Raw genomic sequence first — 27,392 nt, 5'->3', positions numbered from 1 at the left:
CTAAAAATCCAAAAAAAAAAAAAAAAAACCAACAATAGTGGGGTGTGGTGGTGCATGCCTTTAGTCCCAGCTACTAGGCAGGCTGAGGCAGGAGAATTGCTTGAACCAAAGAGGCAGAAGTTGCAGTGAGCTGAGATTGGGCCACTGGACTTCAGTCTGGGTGACAGAAGAAGACTCTGTCTCAAAATAAACACACAAAAACAGTTGTTATTCTGCCTATCTGGTCTTCAGGTTTTGAAAACTTTAGAATTACCACATAGTATCACTGCAACTCTTTTAAAATGTATTGTCATCTCTAACAATTATACCAGTAAGACCTATTGACAGTATGAATTTCTGATAAATTCAGGACCCTAAATTTGAGTGAGAGAGAAAGGTGTGAGTAGTGACTGCGCATTGCTGCAGCTGTCTACAGTGTGGTCTCTTTCAGGGCTAGTCCCCAAAGTGTAATGTGGCTCAAATCAAGAGCATTTCAAACCTAGGACTTCCCAAAAGGAGGAAGAAGGAAATGTCAGTTTTTCCATAATTTCTATGTATTATCCATTGGAGTTAAACATGGAATTTTCACATGAAATTTTTTCTTCCAGAGTTTTAATGAAATGTGCTGGAGGAGGAAGCTTGTGGTAGAAAATGTTGTATGGAAATCTAGTTGCACAATTCCATAAAGCTTTATTTCCATGATTAGGGTAGGAGTTACAGTTTATCTCTATAACTGGTGGGAATGACTCTCACCATCAATGCAGGAGATGAAGAAATAATGTCTTTGGTACCCAATGGAAGGCAAAGATGTAAAGGTCAGCTAACACAAAGTGTCTCAAGGGGCATCCTCCGTTCTTACCTGGAGCAGCTCCACATCTGGTTTATGACACATTTCCATTAGCTCCTGATACATTTCTTTCAAGTGTTTACTCTTTTGATCCATTTTGACCCAACTTCCCTGGAGTTGCTGAAAAATCTCTCGATATTCCTTGTTCAATCTCTCTAAATGTTGTTTTTCTTCCTTATGGAGAACCGGGTGCAGCTTCCTATACTCATTCCTGATCATCTGTGCCCGTAAAACCACATCGCCCTGTAGGGATATGAATTTTGTAGGTTATATACCCAGGCCTACTTCCACCTCGCAGAACCCACAAATTCATCCTCCTCATTCCTTCTTTTATTTTCCATCCTTTACAAACAGGATGATGAGTTAAGCAAGACCTTCCTTCAAAGTTTATGTAATTCATCAATTCCCAAACACCTGCAAAAAAGCCCTTTAAATTTCAATGTCTAAATCTATGTCCTCTCAAATCGGAAATACAATTAGAAAACAACTAAAATTTATGATTGGTTGTTACATTGTCATGAATAATACACATAATCTTTGTTACTCAATTAGGTTGTTGTTTCAAATCTCTGTACTTCACAGCCTGAACAATCACTCTTAGTAGAAATGTTTTTAGTATATTATAATCGGGATCAGAAGCCATCACACAAAAAGGATCTTGTAAAAAATTTAACCCCCATCTGTCAAACCGACTACCTCTTTTCTGTCTCCTATCTTTCTTCTGTCAAATCCATAGACTCTGTATTGCACTGCCATTCTAAGAACATGAATCCCCATTCCATTGTGTTTCTCCTCTCAGTAATGACATATTTATCCTCTCACTCCCCCAGTCATTTTTTATCCCTTCTCCTCAGCTTTTCATCATGTTGCATTTTCTCCTACTTGGACTGGCATCATGTGGGTCCTTCGCTATCAGATTTCACCAGCACAGGCACATTTCTTAAATTACTGTTCCCACCCGGTTTCTTCCCCCTGGACAATATCATATTCACCAATCAATGCCTTGATTTCTCAATTATATACTATTTAATCAATATTTCATAATTCATATTATACAGAAAACTCTGTCTGAAATACTTATTAATTTTCAGCACATGCTTGCCCTTCAGAATTTATATTTATTTTTTACTTATCTGAAAAGCATTTACAGAAAACCTGAACAATCGTTATATTGAACAGTCTGGTTGTTTTCCAGCCTATGAATAAACACATGACAACATCTGGCATACGAGAATTTCAACTCAAGTTGCTAATATAAATGTTGTCAGCGTGCTTGTCTCAAGCTGGTCAGGAGGACTCACGGTATCATACTTACCCTCCAGACGAAGGCTGTTCTTCTCTCCTCATATAGATTTCTCTGATTTTCTTGAATCTTTTCCCATAAAATCCTCATTTGCTTTAAGAGTTTCTCCTGCAAAAGAATTACAAGGTTGAACAACAGAAAGTCAGATACCAAAGATTCCACAATCTGAGTGGTATATGCAGGCAATGGATATAATAGATAAATACATTAGTGGGAGGAGAAAAAAACAAAATTTTTCATTGCTCATCCTTAATTGATATTTTTCAGTTTGAGGTTTCAGAATGTAGAACAGTTTAGGGAACTGAAGAGTGAAGATTTCCTGTAACCCAGCTAAATTAGTTCAGGGAAACATCCTGCTTCAGAACCCACTATGCTAGCCCCTGATTTTGTAGTGTGCTATTCCCATACTCATTTGTCCAGTAATATTAAATATATTTCCAAAGTACCTTTCTTTGCACTGGTAGTTTTGGTAGCTTTTCAAAGTCATTAGCATTGAACTGTAGAGTCAATAAGAATGACATGTACTTAATCAGTCTCTTTTTGGGTGCAAGCTCCATGAAGGAAGGCAGAGTTGCACATTTTATTCAAAATGTCATCATTGGTACCTAGAACAGCACCTGGCACTCAGTAAAGAATGGAGTAACCACCGTGATTCTCATCGTCCTTCTAATCTCTTTAACTCTGCCATCCTCCAGCTTTCAGGTGATCACAGAGCTATCTCTTACCCGGTGTTCCTCAGCTGCCTCTTCGATGGGATAATGTTTGTGAGCCCCGTGCTCCTGAGAGTTGGAGCACAGCAAGCAGAGGAGACTCTTGTCCATGTCACAGAACATCTTCTTTGTTTGCCTATGGGTCCCACATATTTGTTTCTCAGAGCTCAGGAATTGCCAGAGACTGGTTTTTCTGGCAATGGTCACTAAATTCTTCAGAAGAATATTGGTTTTGAAGTCCTTTTTCTGTGATGGTTCCCTGCATGCAGGGCAGTTGGCAGGACTTTGGGCTTCCTCCCAGGAAAGGCAGAGACAGGGCCTGCAGAAGCTGTGCCCACAGCAGATGGTGACAGGGTCTACCAGGTAGTTCAAACAGATGACACAGGCGAGTTCCTTCTGGAAGGCATGTGAGAAGTCTGAGTCCATTTTCCTAAGGAAAGAAAACCACAAGAATTTAAGCTTCTACCCTGGAGAGACAAAGATCTGAGCAAAGTTTGAATCAGTTCGTGATCGAATAATATCCTTTCTTTCTAGAGAAGTATAGGCTTTAATTTGCAACGACAGAAATAGGAAAAATAGAAAACTAAGGCACAAAGAGACATCAACCTCTAGAAAAAGTGACTGTTCTCCAATCAACACATGACCTAGATTTGCAAACTCTACTTTCTTGCATGGAAGAATGTCGGATTTTTTGAGGTGTTAGTGTCCACCAAATTGCTTAGGCTTCAAGGGTTTCATCAACCTGTAAACTCAAGGTTTGAGTCTTGAATGGTCTGAAAATCAGTAACACTCTTAATTGCCGGTGATTGGTTTAGAGAAGGAAAGCTAACTAAGCTCTTCTACTCTCATTATTTTATTTAACTATAACAACCATCCATAATGACTTTTCCAGAAGGACTTTGCTTGAAAATGTTAGAGCAGAACTCATACTTTGACCCAAATCAGAAAAAGCTAGCCTTTACTCTCCAAGGAAAAACAGTCAAATCAAGGTAAGGTACCTCTCCAAGGTAAAGCTAAGAATCATTGTTTTTCTAGGCTGCTATGTTAATTTAATCAACAAAAACTTTCTGGCATGTTTACTGTTCCTGGACAGTCTGTTAATTTGGGGATGTACTGGTTAATATTACAACATCCTTAAAAGACAATTAATTAAATTTACAAAAAGATAATGATAATTGAAGCATTATCATGACTCTTTCACACACTCAGGAAAAGAGTAAGTATCATGCAATAATAGGCACTAGAGGCCGGGCACGGTGGCTCACGCCAGTAATCCGAGCACTTTGGGAGGCCAAGGTGGCTGAGGCGGGCAGATCACGATGTCACGAGATCAAGACCATCCTGGCTAACATAGTGAATCCGAGATAGGGATTCACTAAATTACTAAAAATTACGAAAAATTAGCTGGGAGTGGTGCGGACGCCTGTAGTCCCAGCTACTCTGGAGGCTGAGGCTGGAGAATGGCGTGAACCTGGGAGGCGGAGCTTGCAGTGAGCCAAGATTGTGCCACTGCACTCCAGCCTGGCTAACAGAGCAAGATTCTGTCTCCCCCCCAAGAAAAAACAAAAACAAAAAACTAGGCACTAGACAGTAAGTCAGCATTTTAAATGTATGTTTTGCTAAAATACAAATAAAAATAAAAACCAAGCCAGGGAAGGTGACTCAAGCCTGTAATCCCAGCATTTTGGGAGGCCAAGTCAGGCAGGTTTTTTGAGCTCAGGAGCACTAGACTGGTGACACGGCAAAATGTCTAGATCATCTTGTCTCTAAAAATACTTCTATAAATTAAAAAAAAAAAAAAAAAAAAAGGCCGGACGCAGTGGCTCAGGCCTGTAATCCCAACACTTTCAGAGGCCGAGGTGAACGGATCACAAAATCAAGAGATGGAGACCATCCTGGCCAACATAACGAAACCCCGTCTCTACTAAAAAAAATACAAAAATTAGCTGGGCGTGGTGGCAGTCACCTATATTTCCAGCTACTCTGGAGGCTGAGGCTGAAGAATCGTTTGAACCTGGAAGGCGGAGGTTGCAGTGAGCCAAGAGCGCCACTACACTCCAGCCTGGCGATAGAGAGTGATTCCAACTCAAAATAAACAAACAAACAAACAAACAAACAGCTGAACATGGTGGCCCATGTTTAATCCATAAACCTATGGATTATGTTTAAAATAATTTTATAAAGAAATGGAGCCGTTTTTAAAACTCAGAAAATGAGATCATTTCATCTAAAAATAATCTAAGTTTGCAGATAAATTAAAGTCCCCAAATTTTGTTTTGGTTTGTAACCTAATAGTAGCTCCTACTCTGGAAACTGTGTACTTACCTCAGAAATATATCTGTGTTCTCACCAAAGCTTGCTGTCGAATCAGATGAATTGAGCTCAGGGATGAGAGTCTCACTGCAGTGCTGGTAGATTTCGGAAGTCCCCAAAGCCAGTTGCAAAGCTACTCTGTGGGCTCTGGAGAAGAATGAGCTTGGCTCCTGAAGTGTCCGTTTATAAATCTGTGAAGACCACATCCGTTTCCTCTAATTGATTGCATTTCACAGGGCGTAGGTGGGTGTTAACATAGATGATTAGGTTTCTTCAAAACAGAAGTTTTATGTTTGTTTATTTTTTTTGAAAGGAGTCTGGCTCTGTCTCTGGCTAGTTTTTTTTTTGCATTGTTAGTAGAGAGGGGGTTTGATATAATTGATCTAATAGGAATTGCACATAGAAAAGCCCACAGGAATTGCAAATAGAGAAGCCCACACAAGCTAACCAAATTAATTCTAGTTTATTGGATAAATGGCATGATATGTATTCTAGTTCAAATTTGAAGGTTGGCATAAACCTTTTCAGACACTGGACATGAGACATTTCACCAAGATTGGGTGTGAGGAAGAGGAAAGAAATAGAATAGTATATAAAATAGTATATAGAGTAAAAATATAGTAAAAGGAAAAATCAATCTGCATAATATGGCATATGGCTAAATGTTTTTTAACATTTAGGCGAATCATACATGGAAAAATCCTAAAAGGGAGATTAATAGAGGAAATAATGGACTCAGTAAGAACTGTGAAGAAGCATCTCAGGAAGAGAAACTGGAAGTCTTTATACAGGTTTTGATTTAAAGAGGGAAAGAGAACAGGAACATTGAAAAAGACGGACAGAAAGAAATAACAAATATTCAAGACTCCTTGCAAGAGTGAGGCAGAAAGTTTATAGATTGCTTGATTACACCCAGCATATAATTATTTGAAGTTTTCTGTTGAGAGTGAGAGTATGTAATCCTTTTAACCAAATGTCTCCGCAGAACTATGTGTCATTAAGTAAGGTGATAATCAATATTCAATATCAAAAGATGCCTCTATTTCTCGATGAGGAGAAGCAACTGCATCTGCAGGCACTGGACAGAGAAGCAAAAGAGCTTTTCCAACAACTACAAGACAGTCAAGTGAGAATGACCCAACATTTAGAAAGGATGAAAGACATGTACAGAGAGCTGTGGGAGACGTGCCACATGCCTGACGTGGAGCTGCTCCAGGTAAGGAGGGAGGGTCCATCCCCAAAGAAAGGAAGCCTTTGCTGGACAATGCTGCCAGGACATGCAAATGTCACCTTCATATGTCACTGCTCTCAGCTTAGTGACACATGCTGTCTGACTCCCACATTACATTTGTCCAGTTTTTCAGAAAAAAGCTACAAAAGAAGCTTATTAGAGGGGAATATTCCCTGTGGTCAGTGTTTCATAAAGGGGAATATAAAATTACATCCACTCAAAAATTCCAAAAAAGCTTGCTTGTTCATGGTTAGGATAAGAATTACATTTCATCTATGTTGTTTCTATTTGGAAAAGTTCCTCCCTCTTAGAAGCAGGAGATACACATATGATATATATATTTTATATATATATGGTACATATGGATATGCATACACACATATACATATATATACACCCCCACACACACATACATATCTATGGTGTTGAATAAATAATATCATCTAAGCCAGGGGTGTGCAATCTTTTGGCTTCCCTGGGCCTCATTAGAAAAAGAATTGTCTTGGGCCACACATGAAATACACTAAGATTAACTATAGCTGTATTGTAAAATGACAAAAATCTCACCATGTTTCAAGAAAGGTTAGGAATTTGTGTTGGGCCACATTCAAAGCTGTCCTTGGCTGTATGTGGCCCACGGACCGTGGGTTGGGCAAGCTTGTTCTAAGGTATGAACTTCAAATACTATAAACATTTTTTAGGTATATTATTGGTTCTTTCCTGGAGCAGCTCCACATCTAGTTTATGGCACATTTTTATCAGCTCCTTATAGATTTTTCTTTGGTTTTGTTTTTTTTTTTCTGAACCATTTTGTCTTTTTGCTTTTCTTAAGTTGCTGTAAAATCTTTCTGTCATCCTCTGTAATTTTCTCTAAATGTTGTTTTACTTCTCATGGGGAACTGAATGCAGCTTCCTCTCCTCAGCTCTGGTCATCTCTGCCCATAGCTACACATAGCACTGCGGGGACCTGGATTTCCTAGATGACATATTTACTCTGAATTCATCCTCCTCCACTTATACCTCTTCTATTCACTTTGACTCGTTTTCTTTTCTTTATCTCTTTCATCTTTTCTTTATAATAAAGATCAGGGTCTCACTATGTTGATGGCCAGGCTGGTTTGAAACTCCTGGTCTCAAGTGGTCCTCCCAAATTATTGGGATTACAGACATGAACCACCAAGCCTAGCCTGACTCATGTATTCTACCAATAAGCTAAATACATAAACTCATGTCTTCCCACTTGACAGAACCATGAAATAAATCATTCCTGTCTTCCTTTCATTTATTTGTATTGTTTCTTAATAATACTGTATTGTTCCTTAATAACAGAGAATTTTCTTTTTCTTTTTCTTTTTTTTTTTTTTTGAGATGGAGTTTCACTCTTGTTGCCTAGGCTGGAGTGCAATAGCACAGTCTCTGCTCACCGCAACCTCTGCCCCCTGGGTTCAAGCGATTCTCCTGCCTCAGCCTCCCAAGTAACTGGGATTACAGGCATGCACCACCATGCCGGGCTAATTTTGTATTTTTAGTAGAGATGGGGTTTCTCCATGTTGGTCAGGCTGGTCTCAAACTCTCGACCTCAGGTGATCCACCTGCCTCAGCCTCCTAAAGTGCTGGGATTACAGGTGTGAGCCACCACACCCAGCCAATAACAGAGAACTTTCTTAACCTAGAGAAATATATCAATATTTAAGTACAAGAAGGTTATAGAACACCAAGTAGATTTAACCCAAATAAGACTGCCTCAAGACATTTAATAATTAAACTCCTAAAGGTCAAGGATAAAGAAGAAATACTAAAAGTGGCAAGAAAAAAGAAACAAATAACATACAAAGGAGCTCCAATGTATCTGGCAGCAGACTTCTCAGTGGAAACCTTGCAGGCCAGGAGAGAGTGACATGACATATTTAAAGAGCTGAAAAGCAACAACAGCAACAACTACCACAACAAACCCGCTTTTATCCTAGAATAGTATATCCAGTGAAAAAATCCTTCAAACATGAAGGAGAAAGACTTTCTCAAACAAACAAAAGCTGAGGAACTTCATCAACAATAGACCTGTCCTACAAGAAATGCTAAAGGGAGTTCTTCAATCTGAAAGAAAAGGACATTAATGAGCAATAAGAAATCATCTGAAGGTTAAAAAAAACACCTCATTGGTAATAGTAACTGCACACATAAACATAGAATATGGTAACACTGTAATTGTTGTGTGTAAACTACTCATACCTTGAGTAGAAAGACTAAAAGATGAGGGCAGGGCACAGTGGCTCACGCCTGTAATCCCAGCACTTTGGGAGGCCAAGGCAGGTGGATCACGAGGTCAGGAGTTCGAGACCAGCCTGGCCAACATGGTGAAACCCTGTCTCTACTAAAAATACAAAAATTAGCTGGGCGTGGAGGCACACGCCTGTAATCCCAGTTACTCAGGAGGCTGAGGTAGGAGAATCGCTTGAACCCAGGAGGCGGAGGTTGCAGTGAGCCAAGATCACGCCATTGCACTCCAGCCTGGGCGATAGGGCAAGACTCCATCTCAAAAAAAAAAAAAAAGACTAAAAGATGAACCTATCAAAAAATAACAACAGTTTTTCAAGACATAGACAATATAATAAGATATAAACAGAAAAAACAAAATGTTAAAAAGTGGGGAGATGAAGCTAAACTGTAGACTTTTTATTAGTTTTCTCTTTGCTTATTTGTTTTTACAGTGTTATGTTTTCATCAGTTTAAAATAGTAAATTATAAGATGATATTTGCAAGCCTTGTGGTAACTTCAAATAAAAAAACCTAAAACAGATACAGAAAAAATAAATAGCAAGAAATTAAAACATACCACCAGAGAAAATCACCTTCACAAGAAGGAAGGAAGGAAGGAGGGAAGGAGGCAGGGAGGGAGGGGAGGGGAGGGGAGGAAGGAAGGAAGGTAGGTAGGTAGGAACGACTACAAAACCACCAGGAAACAAGTATCAAAATTGAAGTAGTTAAGTGCTTACTTTTCAGTAATGATATTGAATATAAATGGACTAAACTCTCCAATCAAAAGACACAGTGGCAGAATAGATAAAAAAATAAAAAAAAAAAAAGACCCAACAACCTGTTGCCTACAAGAAACAGACTTCACCTATAAAGACACACATAGATTGAAAATAAAGGGATTGGGAAAGGATATTTTATGCAAATGGAAGGCAAAAAAGAGCCAAAGTAACTATACTACATCATACCAAATAGATTTCAAGACAAAAACTATAAAAAATACAAAGAAGATCATTATATAATGAAAAAGGGTCCATTCATCAAGAGACTATAACAATTACAAATATATATGCATCCAATACTAGAGCACCCAGATATATAAAGCAAGGAGGGAGGGGAGGAGAGGAGAGAGGGGGGGAGGGGAGGGGAGGGGAGGGAAGGGAAGGGAAGGGAAGCTACAGGTCAATATTCTTGATAAACGTTGATGCAAAAATCCTCAACATACTAGCAAGCAAATTCACCAATACATTAAAAAAGATCATTTATCATGACCAAGTGGGATTTATCCCAGGATGGCTCAGTGTATGCAAAGCAATCAATGTAATACATCATATCAACAAAATAAAGGACAGAAATGATATGACTACTTCACTAGATGCTGGAAAAACATTTGATAATATTCAACATCTTGGCCAGGCACAGTGAGTGTCTTATGCCTGTAATCCCAGCACGTTGGGGGGCCAAGGTGAGAGAATCAGTTGAGGCCAACAGTTTGAAACCAGTCTGGTCAATATAGCAAGACTCCACCTCCACTAAAAATAAAAAATTAATCAAGTGTGGTGGCATGCCCCTGTAGTCCCAGCTACTCAGGAGGCTGAGATGGGAAAATCAATGTATTTTGTGATGAAAAGAAACTCTCAAAAAACTGCATATAGACAGAACATACTTCAACATAATAAAAACCATATAACAGACCCACAGCTAATATCATACTCAATGGAGAAAAACTGAAAGCCTTTCCTCTAAGACCTGGAACAAGAGAAGGATACCCACTTTCACTGCTGTTATTCAACAAGTACTGGGGAAGACCTAGCTAGAGAAATTAGAGAAGAGAAAGAAATCAGAGAAGAGAAAGAAACAAAGGGCATTCAAATTGGAAAGAAAGAAGTCAAATTATTCTTGTCTGCAGATGATATGATCTTACATTTCAAAAATCTAATGACCTGCTCCCCCCAAAAAATATTAGAACTGAAAAACAAATTCAGTAAAATTGGAGGATACAAAATAAACATATAAAAATCAGTAGCATTTCTATATGCCAACAGCAAAAAATCTGAAAAATCAAGAAAGTAATCCTATTTACAGTAGCTGCAAATAAAATAAAATACCTAGGAATTAACCAAAAAGGTGAAAGACCTCTATAATGAAAACAATAAAATACTGATGAAAGAAATTGAAGAGGACACCAATAAATAGAAGAATATTCCATGTTTATGGATTGGAAAAATCAATATTTTTTAAATGTCCATACTACCCAAAGCAATCTACAGATTCAACACAATCCCTATTAAATACCAATGACATTCTTCACAGAAATAGAAAAAATAATCCTAAAATTTATATGAAGCCACAAAAGACCCAGAATAGCCAAAGCTATCATGAGCAAAAAGAACACAACTGGAGGAATCACATTACCTGACTTCAAATTATACTACAGAGCTATAGCAATCGAACAGCATGGTACTGGCATAAAAACAGATGCATAGACCACTAGAACAGAATAGAGAACCCAGAAACAAATCCACACAGTACAGTGGACTTGTTACAACAATGGTGTCAAGAACATACATTGGGGAAAGGATGGTCTCTTCAATAAATAGTGCTAGGAAAACTGGATATCCATATGCAAAAGAATGAAACTAGACTTCTCTCTAACCATATACAAAAATCAAATCAAAATGGATTAAACACTTAAAATTAAGACCTCAAACTATGAAATTACTACAAGAAAATATTGGGAGAACTCTTCAGGACATTGGTCTGGGCAAAGATTTCCTGAGTAATACCTCAAAAGCACAGGCAAGCAAAGCAAAAATGGACAAATGGGATCACATTAAATTAAAAAGCTCCTGCACCCCAAAGGAAAAAAATCAACAAAGTGAAAGGACAGCCCACAGAAGGGGAGAAATTATCTGCAAACTATCTATCTGACAAGGGATTAATAAGCAAAACATAGGGCAGGCGAAGTAGCTCATGCCTGTAATCCCAGCACTTTGGGAGGCTGAGGTGGGTGGATCACCTGAGGTCAGGAGTTTGAGACCAGCCTGGCCACCATGGTGAAACTCCGTCTGTACTAAAAATACAAAAATTAGCTGGGCATGGTGGTGCGTGCCTGCTGTCACCCAAGCTGCAGTGCAGTGGCGTGATCTAAGCTCACTGCAACCTCTGCCTCCCGGGTTCACGCGATTTTCCTGCCTCACCCTCCTGAGTAGCTGAGATTACAGGTGAACGCCACCATGCCCGACTAATTTTTGTATTTTCAGTAGAGACAAGGTTTCACCATGTTGGTCAGGCTGGTCTTGAACTCCTGACCTCAGGTGATCCGCCTGCCTCAGCCTCCCAAAGTGCTGGGATTACAGGCGTGAGCCACCATCCTCGACCCTCATTTCTTTTAATAGATATGAATTTAAAAATGTATGCTTTAGTATTCACACATGTCCGATGCAACGTATTTAACCAGTCATCTCCAGAAACGTTGTTCCAATTTAGACATTCACCAAATTGGCCTGAGTGCTTTTTTCTTCCAATGCATTGCGCACTTATAATTTAGAACAAGTGACCAAAACGCTTAAGAGCCCATCACGCAAATTGTTATCTGCTGGAAATCCACCTTAGGCTGTGGAGGCTGGCGGCCGAAATCTGATCCGGGGTTGCCAAGACAACCTCAGAGCCCAGGGCGCTGCCAAGAGCCCTGCCGAGTGCAGCTCGAGCGCCCACGGCGCCAATGTGACGCACAGTGATGACGCAGCACGCAAGTTCGTCAGAATGGTCCTCCGCGGGCTACCTCGCTGCGTCCCTGACTTTCAGGCGCTTTCCTCTTGGAAGTGGCGACTGCTGCGGGGCTGAGCGCTGGTCTCACGCGGCTCGGCAGTCAGGTTGGCGGCGCGATGAGGCGCAGCAAGGCCGACGTGGAGCGGTACATCGCCTGGGTGCAGGGCTCCGCCCCGTCGCCTAGAAAGGTGAGTGGGTCTCGAAGAGACCGACGGCCTCGACCTGGCCGGGCGGCGGCCTGGCGCGGCTCAGGCGTCATGGCTCCCGACGGGCGCTGCTCCCTGGCGCGCTCTGTTGAGGCGCCGGCCGGCTAGCGCAGTCCTGTGGGCGGCGTGGCGCTTGCAATCTCAGGGAGAGTCCTTGGGGGACCGCGGTGGACGGGAGACCGTTGGCGCCGGCGCTTCCTCTTTCTCCCGGCTTGTTCCCGACGGTGCTGGCTCCCGACGGTGCTGGCTCCCGACGGTGCTGGCTCCCGACGGTGCTGGCTCCCGACGGTGCTGGCTCCCGACGGTGCTGGCTCCCGACGGTGCTCGCTCCCGACGGTGCTCGCTCCCGACGGTGCTCGCTCGTGGGCCCGCCCTGGCCCAGGCTTTCTGGCCGATGGCGCGCCGCGTAGTACCGGCGCCGTCTAGTTCTGGGGGGCTTGGGCACCCGGGTGCTATATCGGCGGGTTTCTTCCCATGTCCTGGACATTTACTCTATATGCTGCGGCGGAGGTCGTACCTCTTTGGCCTGGAGGAACCCAGTGGGGACTGACGCAGCTCCCGGGTGAGCTTTGGCGGCTGTGCTTTTTTGCCTTTCTTAAAAATATTCTTCGTCTGTAATCCCGGCACTTTGGGAGGCCGAGAGACCAGCCTGACCAATATGGTGAAAATCCGTCAGTATTAAAAATACAAAAATGAACCGGGCGTGGTGGCAGGCACCTGTAGTCCCACCTACTGGGTAGGCTGAGACAGGAGAATTGCTTGAACCATGGAGGCAGAGGTTGCGGTGAGCAGAGATTGCGCCACTGCACTCCAGCCTGTGTGACAGAGCGAGACTACGTCTCCAAAAAAAAAAAGGAAAAAAAATAATTCTTTCTCTAGTTTTTCTTTTTCCAGATGGCTTCTGTTTAGTTTTTCTATGTTCTGTCAAGTTGGTTTCTTATTCTGCGGCTGATTCCTACTTCTCAAAGGCTACTTGACAGCTCTTATTTTTATTTTTATTTTTTTAGAATAGGGTCTTGCTGTGTTGCCCAGGCTGGCATCAAATTTTTGGGCATAAATGATCCTCCTACCTCTGTTTGCTGAGTAGTTAGGACTACAGGCAGGCACCTTTGACAGCTGTTAGTTGTTTTTTCTGCCCTTTACATCTATATACTTCTGAGTAACACACATATATACTTTTGTTATTTTTAATTCCCTTTCTCCCATTTTAGACATTTTCTTTTCTTTTTTTTTTTTTTTTTGAGACGGAGTCTCGCTTTATCCCGCAGGCTGGAGTGCAGTGGCGCGATCTCGGCTCACTGCAAACTCTCCCTCCCGGGTTCACGCCATTCTCCTGCCCCAGCCTGTAGCTGGGATTACAGGCACCCACCATTATGCCTGGCTAATTTTTGTATTTTTGTGGAGACGGGGTTTCACCATGTTAGCCAGGCTGGTCTCAAATTCCTGACCTCAGGTGATCCGCCCACTTTAGCCTCCCAAAGTGCTGGGATTACAGGCATGAACCACTGCACCCAGCTCTATTTTTTGTTTTGTGATAGGAAATTATAAAACATGGAATTATGCATTTGTCAGGCTTTAAAAAAAACTTTTAAGTGAATGAAAATGGCGTATTTGAACATAAACTAAGGACAGGTTTTTACTGCTTTTGAAAAAATGTTGGAAAATATTTCTGTATGAAAAGTAAAACCATTTTTAATTTTTTTTTAGATGTCAATGAAAGGATTCTATTTTGCAAAGCTGTATTATGAAGCTAAAGAATATGATCTTGCTAAAAAGTAAGTACAAACTGTAACATGTATTCGTTTTTTAAAAATCAATGCGTTTTCTCATTTTCTTCTTTGAAATAGGTAAAAATATGTTCTTAGTAGTTCTTCCTAAGTGTATTCTGGAATAAGGGATTTATCACTCAGACTGATGCTAAGGACCAGCCTAGATTCCATTGAGATTGAAACGGTAATTAGTGTTTTCTGCATGCTGCTGCTTGTTTATACCAAGGGCAAGAAATTGTTTGGCTTAAAACACTTTTTCTAAAAATTGTCTTCTGTTGGAGTAAAAGAGGACCATGCCTATATCTTAATTTGTTTTTGGTTAAATATCTGATACCTTAATCAGATGAAAAATAGCAATGAATAAAAAATTAAACTGTAAGTGTAAGGCAGGAGAATAGCTTGTATAAAAGATCTTTAATTGACACAATATGTGATGCTCTAAGTCTCTATCCTAGGGATAAGAAGCTTGGTGATTCTGATTTCCTGACTTGGAGTGGATTAAAGCAGGAAATTAAGAGGGAGGCAGGCTTTTTTTTTTTTTTTTTTTTTTTTTTTTTAAGGCAGTATCTGTCTCTCTTGCTCAGGCTGGAGTGCAGCAGCTGACTCCATCTTTGCTCACTGTAACCTCTTCCTTCTGGGCTCAAGAGATCTTCCCACCTCAGCGCCCCAAGTAGCTGGGGATACAGATGCGCACCACCACACCTGGCTAAGGTTTGCATTTTTTGGTAGAGACAGGTGTCACTATGTTGCCCAGGCTAGTCTTGAACTTCTGAGCACAGCAGTCTGCCTGCCTCGGCCTCCCATAGTGTTGGGACTACAGGTGTGTGTTACTGCTTCCAGCTGGGAGGCAGGCTTTTAAAGGCATCCAAAGGAAGATGGAAATGCTGGTAAGAAAGGAAAATGGTGGTACATAAATTATGTAACTAGCAGCACTGTGACTGTTAACTCTTGTACCTTTTTACTGTGAGACTTTAATCCCTTAGTTTAGGTCTGGCCTAATTTCTCTGATCGTAATACTGTCAAGGAACCTAGAGGATATTTACTTATTTTAGTTGTTACTTGATTTGAGAAATGGAAATTTCCTGTATTTGGTACTGTAATTAGTAATTTTTCTTCTGTTCGATTTTAGCTGGATATAGTACTGTTAGAAATTACTTTCTTGCTTAAAGGGTAAATGTATTTCCCTTTGTTTGGGAAATTGTTGCTGTTTAGTATTTTGCATTATGACAACTTTAAAAATGTTTACTATAATCACTTCTAATTTATTTGCAAAACTGTTAGTGCTTTATTAAAATGTGATCAGGAAGAAAAAGCAATTTATATGTTCATTTCTTATGTGTGGATAACACTGGAGAAAAATTTGGTAAATGTGACATTTAATGGTAAAATGAGTATGTGGTCAACTCTATGTACGTGTTTTTAAGTATTACCCATTTCTTTCTATGAATACTTTTGAGTTATCTGCATAAATAGTGGTAGTTTTGAGTAACAATATAAACGAGTTTAGTGGTTGCTTTGGTTTAAGGTGTATTCTTCGGTTAGCATTTAAAAGTACAGTTCTAAGTTTAATTTACTTTTGTATTACTTTTAAAAAACAGATACATATGTACTTACATTAATGGGCAAGAGAGTGATCCCAAAGCTCATAGATTTCTGGGTCTTCTTTATGAATTGGAAGAAAACACAGACAAAGCCGTTGAATGTTACAGGGTAAGTTATAGGATTCAAATATAGCCTTTGCATAGCCAAACACATGATGCCCAGAGAAATTTATATAAGTAAGTCAAATATATTTTATGAATATCATAAAACAGGCATTGGTATCATAGTACAATTACGTGACACAGCTTGGAACAGCTATAGAATTGTTTAACACCTATAAATTGTAAGTCTAACACGGTCAGAAATGGTGTTCTTTTGTGTTTTTTGCATTCAAATGACACAAATATAATTTTTATTTGATTCATTTCCAGAAAATTCCAAGACACTTTTATTTTAACACCTTTGAAGTAACATGTTTTCTCTAGAAGTAGAATTTTTTAAGGGTTGGAGTGATAATTTTTTAACCTTTATATATAAGTATATATACTCCTACATACATACATACAATTTATTTACTAATCTTTAATTTCTTTTCTGATATTAGCGTTCAGTGGAATTAAACCCAACACAAAAAGATCTTGTGTTGAAGATTGCAGAATTGCTTTGTAAAAATGATGTTACTGATGGAAGAGCAAAATACTGGGTTGAAAGAGCAGCTAAACTTTTCCCAGGAAGTCCTGCAGTTTATAAACTAAAGGTAAACAAACAAAACATAAAGGGAGAAAAGACATAACCATTTCTAATATTTGGAGTTTAAATTCCTTTTCAATAGCAAACCTTAAGCCCAGGTGTTTGTGTTTCCTTTAAAATTTTTCTTTTAAAAAGTGTATTAAAACCTTTCTGAGCATCTACTGTCTTATTAGGCATAGTTATACTTTATAAGTGACATCTCATTTACCCTTCTGAAATAATTAATATTTTAGGGATTTTACAGTTTAGTAGCTGTAAACTAAGTAGAGCTAAGATTTACATTAAGTTCTGTCTGGTATCCAATTTTTGCTTCTTTAAGTGAAAATTACCTACAGGATGACAATTTAGGGATATTTTAAAGAAGAGTTTTCTAATAACTATTGTCTGAAAGTAGAAGGGATTGTATTTTGAGATAGTAAGGTTTTCAAGCAAAAGATAAAAGGTGGTTTCTCTAGTATATAAGACGTAATTACTAAAAATGGTAGGAAGTTCTTGCTAGTGTGTTGACTGGTCCTGATATTCTTTATAGAGTAAAATATAGTTTACTAAGTAACTGTTCTGGAGAAAATCTACACAACTATGTTTGGCAAACATTTAAAATGTATATTGTAATGTTTTATATATTAATGTATACTTTATTGTGTATGTACAATATTAAATTATAAACGTATATTTGCCTTTAGCCTCCTCCTACCCCCATTATATATGTTTCTGATAGAAATGTAAAAAATTTTAATTTTGAAATAATTATAGATTTTTTTGCACAGGAAGTTGCAAAGATTGTACAGAAAGATCCTATATGCTACTTCATTTTTCCCCAGTGCTTATACAGGTTGAGCATTTAAAATCCGAAATCCTAAATGCTCCAAAATCTGAAATTTTTTGAGCACTGACATGGTGCTCAAAGGAAATGCTCATTAGAAAATTTTGGATTTCAGATTTTCAGATTTGAGATGCTCTACCTGCTAAGTATCCCGCAAATATTCCAAAGTCTGAAAAAATTCAAAATCTGAAATACTTCTGGTCTCAAGCATTTCGGATAAGGGATACTCAACCTGTTTAACCCGACCAAAGCACAATATGAAAATCAGGAATTTTGACATTGGTACAATGTGTATGTATAGTTTTCTTTCATTTTATCACGTGTAGATTCATGCCACCACTGCCGTCAAGATACAGAACTACTCTATTACCACAGAGATCTTCCTCATGCTGCCCCTTTTGTAGTCATGCTACTTACTTCTCTTCACTATGCCTGACCTCTGGCAACCATTAATCTGTTCTCCATCTTTATACTTTGGTGATTTCAAAATGTTATGTAAATGTCATCATGAAGTGTGTGACTTTTTTTTTTCTTTTTTCATTTTTTTTGAGACGGAGTCTTGCTCTGTTGCCCAGGTTGGAGTTCACTGGCGCAATCTCAGCTCACTGCCACCTCCACCTCCCAGGTTCAAGCGATTCTCCTGCCTCAGCCTTCCGGGTAGCTGGGACTACAGGCACATGTTACCATGTCCCACTTATTTTTGTATTTTTAGTAGAAACAGGGTTTCACCATGTTGGCCTGGCTGGTCTTGAACTCCTGACCTCATGTGATCTGCCCGCCCCAGCCTCCCAAAGTGCTAGGATTACAGGCGTGAGCCACCGCGCCCGGCCAAGCATGTGCCCTTTTGAGGTTGGCTTGTTCAGTCAGCATAATACCATTTGTGATCCATATAAGTTTTGTATATCCATAGTTGGTTCCTTTACTTCTGAGTAGTATTTCATGGTCCACAATTTAACCATTCACTATTTTTTTTTTTTTTTTTTTTGAGACAGTCTTGCTCTGTCGCCCATGCTGGAGTGCAGTGGTGCTATCTCGGCTCACTGCAACTTCTGCCTCCCGGGTTCTCAGGTGATCCACCCACTTCGGCCTCCCAAAGTGCTGGGATTACAGGTGTGAGCCACTGTGCCCAGCCTTAACCATTCACTTTTGAGGGGCATTTTGGTTATTTCTAGGTTTTGGCTATTGTTAACTGCTATGAACAGTCACGTACAGATTTTTGAAGCTGAAAAAGCATTGAAAATGCTTCCAAAGATAAAAATTACTGATAAGTTTTTCTTCCCAGTAATAAGCAGCTGGATTTTAAATATTAGTCTAAAACGTGAGGTCTAATTGTGCAGATTTCTTTACTCTCTTAGGAGTTATGCCTCAAACATAATTCCCATATTGGGCATGGCAATCCAGTTAATCTGGTGTCGGTAGTGTTAAAGAACATATGTAATGATAGGGGATTCTTTTCTTGCAGTATAACAAGTTAGATACTTTGAAGCATTCTTTAAAGATTTTCTTTAATAACTTGAAGGCACTGTTACACCTTTCCTGTATCAGATTTTTTTTTTTTTTTGGAATTGAAATCCATGAGATTTATAACTGTCATGCAAAGTAATTCCATTTCTCCTAAAATTTAAGGCTTGCTAAGGTAAACAGTTTCTGACGTTTGTTTAATGAATGAGAGTATTACTGTTGAGAAGGCTTTTTCTCTCAAGTTTGAGATAGAACTTTTTAAAAGCACTCATAGTGGTTTTTAAAAAAATTTTTAACATAGAGTCAAAGACTAGGGCTTTTGCAATAGGGAGAGGCCAGGGTATCATCCATCTCATCCAGAAGAGGAGAAATTGATAAAGGAGAGAGGGGAATGAAATACAGAGTACTAATGGGCGGCTTGGTCTTGAGAGTTGGGGAAAGACGAGTTTAAGTAGGTAAGGTAAAATGGAATTTATGTGTGATAGCATCAAGTTTCTCAGTGAAGGATGAATCTAGGTTATAGGTTGAAAGTGAGGGTCAAAGGAAGGTATGGGGAAGTTGAGGAAATAGGAGGAGGTGTGAAGTGTCAGGGAGTGGAGAAAGTGAGTCTGTTAGTACTAAAATGATATTTTGTTTTAGGCAGCACCAGTTTGATGGTTGAGATAACGAAAATGAAATCAGTTAGCTTGGGGTTGTGATTTCCCAAATCTAAGCACACAGAAACCAGTTGGGAGGGTTCTTCTGAGGAAAAGAGGGAATTAGTTGAAGGGATCTGTAAGCAAACAGTAATTATGGATATAAGGGATTATAGCATTTTTTGCCTGACAGAAGAAAGTGTGTGTATTTATCTGTGTTTACAGGTGTTTAAAACTTGATGATGTTATTGTCTTGAAGGGAACTTGTCATGTGGTGGAGAAGTATATTTCTGAAAGTAAGGGTATGTAGGCCCTCAGTGAGGTGGACGAATAAGAAGGGTGGTACGGTGGTTTCGGTGGTATGACCAAAATACAGATTTTAAAGACCTGTGTCAGTGGCAAGTGGATGGTTGAGGTTGGAGTGGAGGATAACGTCACTGGAGATGAGGTGATTAAGGAACTGAGTAGTCAGCCTGGGCCACATGGCAAGACCCCATCTCTACAGAACGTTAAAAAAAAATTAGCCGGGCATGGTGGTGCATGCCTGTGCTCCTAGCTTCTTGAGAGGCTGATGGAAGAGCATCGCAGATGAGAAGTGAGTGGCCACAAACCCTACTTCCTCTCCTTGTATGTAAGTTCAGAGAGAAACAGCCATCGTGGTAGTGGGGGTTATCCTGAGATGATACTGTCTTCATTTCAGGTCAGGAGGTGATGACAGTGCTTTGAGATGATGATGAAGGTAACAGAACAGTGGGAGGAGAGGGGATGCAGGATTGAGTCAGATTTAAGGAGATACAGAGCAGTTTGAAGATAAAGACCTTGTTGCTGAGGATTGACTGGGGAGGTCTAGGCTTCTGGTGGTGACTCAGTTGGACAGGGATGTGTGGCAATAGTCGTGGTAGTCTCTGAAGAGAGTGTGAGCTACTGCAGTAATCACAGATGCTTTTCTTCACATACAGTTCTTGAGGCTTAGTTTCTGGGTTGTAAGCAACTCTCAGAAGGGACGAATAAGGTATATAGGATAGTGTTTTTGGTGGCATCATCATAAAACTAGACATAGTGGAATGGTGCTCTTTGGGAGCATGACTTGTTTAAAATTGCACAAGTGTTACTCTAATAATTTTTCTTTTTCCCCTCTAAATAGGAACAGCTTCTAGATTGTGAAGGTGAAGATGGATGGAATAAACTTTTTGACTTGATTCAGTCAGAACTTTATGTAAGACCTGATGACGTCCATGTGAATATCCGGCTAGTGGAGTTGTATCGCTCAAATAAAAGATTGAAGGATGCTGTGGCCCACTGCCATGAGGCAGAGAGGAACACAGCTTTGCGTTCAAGTTTAGAATGGAATTCGTGTGTTGTACAGACCCTTAAGGTAGATAAAAGCTATTGGATCTTTACATTTCTATGTAGGCAATTAGCATACATCTTTTTGTACTAAAGCAGCAGTGCCCTGCTGGACTTAAATTTCTTTTATTTATGTAGAACAGTTATAAAATGAAATTTTTACCAGGATCAGTTAAATTTATAATGGGAAGATTGGGGAGATAACTATGATAACTGTATATATTTTTGGTGTTTTCATTTTAAGGTTGATGTAAAAATCAATATAGTTTTACAAACGTGGTTGGAGTGAGAAAAGGAATTTGTAGGCATAAAATGGTTAATTTCTTAACATTTGATTAAGTTTTGTAACTTACTGTTCATTCCACAAAATAGGAATATCTGGAGTCTTTACAGTGTTTGGAGTCTGATAACAGTGACTGGCGAGCAACCAATACAGACTTACTGCTGGCCTATGCTAATCTTATGCTTCTTACGCTTTCCACTAGAGATGTGCAGGAAAGTAGAGAATTACTGGAAAGGTACGTTGACTTTGAGGAGAATGCTTTAGTATAAATTGCAGTTTTTCTTTTTGCAGTAAGTTCATTGCTCTAAACTTCTTTACTGAATCATTATTTCTATAATGTATCTAGGAGTTATAGTTAATACAGTGAACCACTAGGAGGCAATCTTATTTTTCTTCTTTTATGGGGAAGTTCTAATTGGTTTTATATGACTTTCCTTTTTAGAGAACTCTTATAGTTCAAGCTTGATTAAAATTAGCCTCATGGTTAAATACTGAGTTTTGTCATAGTCAAGCTTAAAATGAATGTTCTAACTGCTATTTCATATTTTATTTTTTATAATAGTATAATCTTGAGTGAAAATTAAAGTTCATCTGTCGTCAGATGGCTAGGTTCACATGTACTAGTATAAGCACTTAGCATCACTAGTATTTCAGAGAATACTGTTTTAGCTAAGAAACAAAAGAACTCAACTATGTGATTTACCTTTTTTCCTAAATTTTGATTTTGAAAACCAGTGTCTCCATTTTGAAAATAAATTCCATTGAACAAAAACATCACTTGGATTTGTATAAAGATGTTAGTTTAGAGCAGGGGTTGATTAGAGCTTGTGGGCCAAATATGGCCCCTGCCTAATTTTGTTAATATTTATTGGAATACAGCATGCCTCTGTTTATGTATTGTCTGTGGCTGCTTACATACTACAAGGTTGGAGTTGAGTGGTTGCAGCAGAGATTGTATGCCTGTAAAGCCAGATTAGTATTCTCCTCCTTTTTGTAGAAAAAGTTCACTGATTGCTAGTTTAGGCTGTCCATTTGTTTGGAAGTTAATTTATTTCCCCATCTGGTATAAGGACAGAAGTTCATTTCACTGAGTGCAGGGAGTAGGTAATTTTCTTGAAAAAGTACATAGTGTCCTAAATTGGTAGGGTAAAAGCAGTATCTAAAAGAACTAACATAACTTTAAGATTATTTTAGAAAACATGTAGGATGTTTTATTTTGTATTCTTTGTATACTCAAATTTTTTGGTCCCAAGTTCTTTTTACATTTTTCTTAAGGACATCAAAGATCTTTGTATGTGGGTTCCTTTTTTTTCTTTCTTTCTTCCTTTCTTTTTTTTTTGAGATGGAGTCTTGCTCTGTCACCAGGCTGGAGTGCAGTGGCACGACCTTGGCTCACTGTAACCTCCGCCTCCTGGGTTCAGGCAATTCTCCTGCCTCAGCCTCCCAAGTAGCTGGGACCACAGGTGCACACCACCATGCCCAGCTAATTTTTGTATTTTTAGTAGAGACGGAGTTCAGGATGGTCTCAATCTCTTTTTTTTTTTTTTTTTGAGACTGAGTCTTGCTCTCACCAGGCTGGCATGCAGTGGCGCAGTCTCGGCTCACTGCAACCTCTGCCTCCTGGGTTCAAGTGATTCTCTTGTCTCTGCCTCCTGAATAGGTGGGACTACAGGTGCCCGCCACCACACCTGTCTAATTTTTTTTTTTTTTTGAGACAGAGTCTCGCTGTGTCACCCAGGCTGGAGTACAGTGGCGCAATCTCGGCTCACTGCAAGCTCCACCTCCCAGGTTCTCGCCATTCTTCTGCCTCAGCCTCCTGAGTAGCTGGGACTACAGGCGCCCACCACCACAATCGGCTAATTTTTTTGTATTTTTAGTAGAGACGGGGTTTCACCGTGTTAGCCAGGATGGTCTCAATCTCCTGACCTCATGATCTGCCCTCCTCGGCCTCCCAAAGTGTTGGGATTACAGGCGTGAGCCACGATGCCCAGCCCACACCTGGCTAATTAGTAGGAACGGGGTTTCATCATGTTGGCCAGGATGGTCTCGATCTTTTTTTTTTTTTTTTTTTTGAGACGGAGTCTCGCTCTGTCGCCCAGGCTGGAGTGCAGTGGCGCCATCTTGGCTCACTGCAAGCTCTGCCTCCAGGGTTCATGCCATTCTCCTGCCTCAGCCTCTTGAGTAGCTGGGCCTACAGGTACCCGCCACCACACCCAGCTAATTTTTTGTAGTTTTAGTAGAGATGAGGTTTCACCGTGTTAGCCAGGATGGTCTTGATCTCCTGACCTTGTGATCCGCCCGCCTTGGCCTCCCAAAGTGCTGGGATTACAGGCGTGAGCCACCGCACCCAGCTGGTCTCAATGTCTTGACCTCTTGGTCCGCCTACCTTGGCCTCCCAAAGTACTGGGAGGTCTCAATCTCTTGACCTCGTGATCCGCCTGCCTTGGCCTTCCAAAGTGCTGGGATTGCGGGTCTGAGCCACTGCACCTGGCCGTATGTGGGTTATTTCTATCAGTGTTTATTACATTAGAAATTAAAAGAAATAAAAAATATGTAATCCATTAAAAATGTAATAAGCCCTATTGTGTGTTAATAATAATAGCTTTATTTATTTATTTTTTTTGAGACAGAGTTTTGCTCTTGTTGCCCAGGCTAGAGTGCAACAGTGTGATCTCGGATCACTGCAACCTCTGCTTCGCAGGTTCAAGCGATTCTCCTGCCTCAGCCTCCCAAGTAGCTGGAATTACAGGTGCCCACCACCACGCCTGGCTAATTTTTTGTATTTTTAGTAGAGATGGGGTTTCACCATGTTGGCTAGGCTGGTCTTGAACTCCTGACCTCAGGTGATCCACCCGCCTCAGCCTCCCAAAGTGCTGGAATTACATGTGTGAGCCACCGCGCAGGGCCAATAATAGCATTTTTTATGAAAAATAATTATTTTCCAACAGCAAAAAACGAGTCAGAAAAGTGTCATTGTTTTTGCATTTTTGTAAATCTTTTTAATGTCTCACTTAATAGAACATAGCTAGATTCTCATTTACTTCCTCTTTCAGTCTGTAAAACTATTACATGTCATGAAGCTTCTAGAAAACTCAGCTCAGTGGGGCGCGGTGGCTCAGGCCTGTAATCCCAGCACTTTGGGAGGCCGAGGCAGATGGATCACGAAGTCAGGAGATCGAGACCATCCCAGCTAACAACGGTGAAACCTTGTCTCTACTAAAAATACAAAAAATTAGCCGGGCATGTTGGCACGCACCTATAGTCCCAGCTACTCGGGAGGCTGAGGCAGAAGAATTGCTTGAACCTGGGAGTCAGAGGTTGCAGTAAGCCAAGATTGTGCCACTGCACTCCAACCTTGTGACAGAGTGAGATTCTGTCTCCAAAAACAAAAACAAAAACAAACTCAGCTCTACATACATGAGAAAATGAATATGTAAAATATAAATTTTTTTTGGTATTATTGTGAAAGTAATTTTAACTTCATGGATCCCCTGAAGGGGTTTTTGAGCACCCTCAGAGATCTTTAGACCTCACTTGCTCTGGCTGCTTTATTATAAGCCACTTTAAAATCATGCTTCACGTTTAAGTGTTTGCTTTTTGCTTTTACTTTTCTTCCAAAGTGAGGATTTGGAGAAACATTAGGATTTAGAAGAACTAATTTAGAATATAGATTACAAATAATAGGCCAGGCATAGTGGCTTATGCCTGTAATCCCAGCACATTGGTAAGCTGAGGCGGGTGGATCATGAGGTGGGAGTTCGAGACCAGCCTGGCCAACATAGTGAAACCCTGTCTCTACTAAAAATATAAAAAAAGTTTAGCGGGGCATGGTGGCAGGCACCTGTAATCCCAGCTACTCAGGTGGCTGAGTCAGGAGAATCACTTGAACCTAGGAGGTGGAGGTTGCAGTGAGCTTAGATCGTGCCATTGCACTCCAGCCCAGGCGATAGTGAGAGACTCCGTCTCAAAAAAAAAAAAAAAAAAGACAATTTATTTAACACTGTAATGATCTGTGTAGTAAAGAGAGCAATTACTGTATTGATACTCAAATACCTGTCAGTTATTTACTTGTAATTTGGAAATGGTATGTCTAATTTGAGAAATTACAACTGTTAATTAAATAATGAAATTATATGATCAGGAAGAAGCTACAAAATAGTCTCCCAATTTTCTCCTGGTTTATTTTGAAATGTGCACCTATAATCACTAATCCTATATTTATCCTGTGATTGGAGGGCTGGAAATAACTGGGAATAAGACATCATTTGAGAGGTTAAGCATGAAGTATAGGAAGCATGCAGGATAAAAATAAGCATTAGATGATTCATAATTTATAACGTGGGGAATAAGAATTATTAGAAGTTGAATGTGGAAGATGAAGCTTGAAATAAAATGTTTATTTTGTTTTGAATTAAATAAACCATGATTATTCACAGTGCAGTAAGTGTGTATTATCTGTTTGATATTTTCATATTACAGTTTTGGTAGTGCTCTTCAGTCTGTGAAATCTTCTTTGGGTGGAAATGATGAACTGTCAGCTACTTTCTTAGAAATGAAAGGACATTTCTACATGCATGCTGGTTCTCTGCTTTTGAAGATGGGTCAGCATAGTAATGTTCAATGGCGAGCTCTTTCTGAGCTGGCTGCATTGTGCTATCTCATAGCATTTCAGGTAAGTCTTCCACTTGTAGGAGCAATTGACATTTCACTGAGTCTTGATGTGTTTTAAATGAAGGTGTGCTCTGGTATGTAATGACAGTATGTGAACAAACCTGTGGAATTAAAGTTAAAATGAAATAGTCAATTTGATACAGTGGAAAATAACTAAGCATACACAATACTGGTGAGGCTGGTGAAACAGGGATGTTGAATGCACTCTTGTTGAAAGCCTGCATTGCCATGATTTGTTTGTAGACACATTTGAAGAGTTTAATCTTTTTACTCTGCCATTTTTGGGAACATGATAAAGATGTAATCTTGTATTATGGGTAAAGCTTGATTCAAAAAGATGTGTTACTTGGACAAAATCCTAATAAGTAGATGTAGGGCAGTGGCTTTATAACCTATGATAGAAGAATATGATTGCAATTTAACATGTTAATTGAAAAACATGTATATAACATTTATGACTGTATTGTGTATGTGTAACAGTATATCTATTAATCTTGAAAACATAAAACCTTTTCTTATTTTTTATTTTTTTATTTTTTTTGAGACCAAGTCTCTCCGTCGCCAGGCTGGAGTGCAGTGGCGTGATCTCGGCTCACTGCAACCTCCACCTCCTGGGTTCAAGTGATTCTCTTGCCTCAGCCTCCTGAGTAGCTGGGACTACAGGCCCGTGCTACCACGCCCAGCTGATTGTTTGTATTTTTAATAGAGACGGGGTTTCACCATGTTAGCCAGGATGGTCGCAATCTCTTGACCTCGTGATCTACCTGCCTTGGTCTCCCAAAGAGCTGGGATTACAGGCACGAGCCACTGTGCCTGGCCTTTTTTGAGATGGAGTCTCGCTCTGTCGCCCAGGCTGGAGTGCAGTGGCACGATCTCGGCTCACTGCAAGCTCTGCCTCCCGAGTTCATGCTGTTTTCCTGCCTCAGCCTCCCGAGTAGCTGGGACTACAGGCACCCGCCACCACGCCTGGCTAATTTTTTTTTTTTGTACTTTTAGTAGAGACGGAGTTTCACCGTGTTAGCCAGGATGGTCTCAATCTCCTGACCTAGTCATCCACCCGCCTCGGCCTCCCAAAGTGCTGGGATTACAGGTGTGAGCCACCACTCCCGGCCTTTTTTTTTTTTTAATGAGCTTGCATAACTTTTGAAAGGAAAAGAAATAAGCAGTCTTCCAAAAAAGCATTAAACCAGGCTTAGAAAAATGATTGTTAATTTTAGAGAAGGATTTTTTGCTTGGGGAGGGAAAAAAAGGATTCATTACTTTTAGAGAAGGCCCCTCCTTCTAATATAAATCTTTTTTTCTTTTTGAGACGGAGTTTTGCTCTCGTTGCCCAGGCTGGAGTGCAATGGCGTGATCTGGCTCACTGCAACCTCCACCTCCCAGGTTCAAGTGATTGTCCTGCTTCAGCCTCCCAAGTAGCTGGGATAACAGGCACGCGCCACCACCCCCGTCTAATTTTGTATTTTTAGTAGAGACGGGGTTTCTCCATGTTGGTCAG

The 27,392-nt window shown here is 40.0% G+C and overlaps 2 protein-coding genes across 9 annotated transcripts in view; one reads left to right on the top strand and one right to left on the bottom strand.

Annotated features, from left to right (window-relative positions):
• The window catches only part of LOC100439468 (tripartite motif-containing protein 43), a 175,034-nt gene that overhangs the window by 2,608 nt on the left and 145,034 nt on the right, over window positions 1-27,392 (bottom strand). The window contains exons 1-5 of one of the 5 annotated variants that reach the window (XM_024242826.3): window positions 12,247-12,350; window positions 5,165-5,343; window positions 2,855-3,269; window positions 2,142-2,237; window positions 839-1,069 (exon numbers count right to left, since the gene is read on the bottom strand). In XM_024242826.3, coding sequence (XP_024098594.2) covers window positions 839-1,069; window positions 2,142-2,237; window positions 2,855-3,265 — 738 coding nt within the window. In that variant the 5' untranslated portion in view covers window positions 3,266-3,269; window positions 5,165-5,343; window positions 12,247-12,350. Of the gene's footprint in view, window positions 1-838; window positions 1,070-2,141; window positions 2,238-2,854; window positions 3,270-5,164; window positions 5,424-12,246; window positions 12,351-27,392 lie in introns of those variants that run through there. The other 4 variants (XM_024242824.3, XM_054547116.2, XM_054547117.2 and 1 more) reach the window with 4 other exon arrangements.
• The window catches only part of LOC112131774 (E3 SUMO-protein ligase RanBP2-like), a 39,176-nt gene continuing 24,158 nt past the window's right edge, over window positions 12,375-27,392 (top strand). For 3 of the 4 annotated variants that reach the window (XM_054547113.2, XM_054547111.2, XM_054547115.2), the window contains exons 1-7: window positions 12,375-12,595; window positions 14,321-14,388; window positions 15,981-16,092; window positions 16,529-16,681; window positions 20,738-20,968; window positions 21,313-21,458; window positions 25,703-25,895. In XM_054547113.2, the coding sequence (XP_054403088.1) occupies window positions 12,524-12,595; window positions 14,321-14,388; window positions 15,981-16,092; window positions 16,529-16,681; window positions 20,738-20,968; window positions 21,313-21,458; window positions 25,703-25,895 (975 nt within the window). In that variant the 5' untranslated portion in view covers window positions 12,375-12,523. Of the gene's footprint in view, window positions 12,596-14,320; window positions 14,389-15,980; window positions 16,093-16,528; window positions 16,682-20,737; window positions 20,969-21,312; window positions 21,459-25,702; window positions 25,896-27,392 lie in introns of those variants that run through there. The other variant, XM_054547114.2, reaches the window with a different exon arrangement.

This window comes from Pongo abelii, chromosome 12, assembly GCF_028885655.2.
Source record: "Pongo abelii isolate AG06213 chromosome 12, NHGRI_mPonAbe1-v2.0_pri, whole genome shotgun sequence".
NCBI classification, from domain to species: Eukaryota; Metazoa; Chordata; class Mammalia; order Primates; family Hominidae; genus Pongo; species Pongo abelii.
The sequence above is the reverse complement of the archived record's forward strand: the minus strand, read 5'-3'. Positions and strand labels throughout refer to the sequence as shown.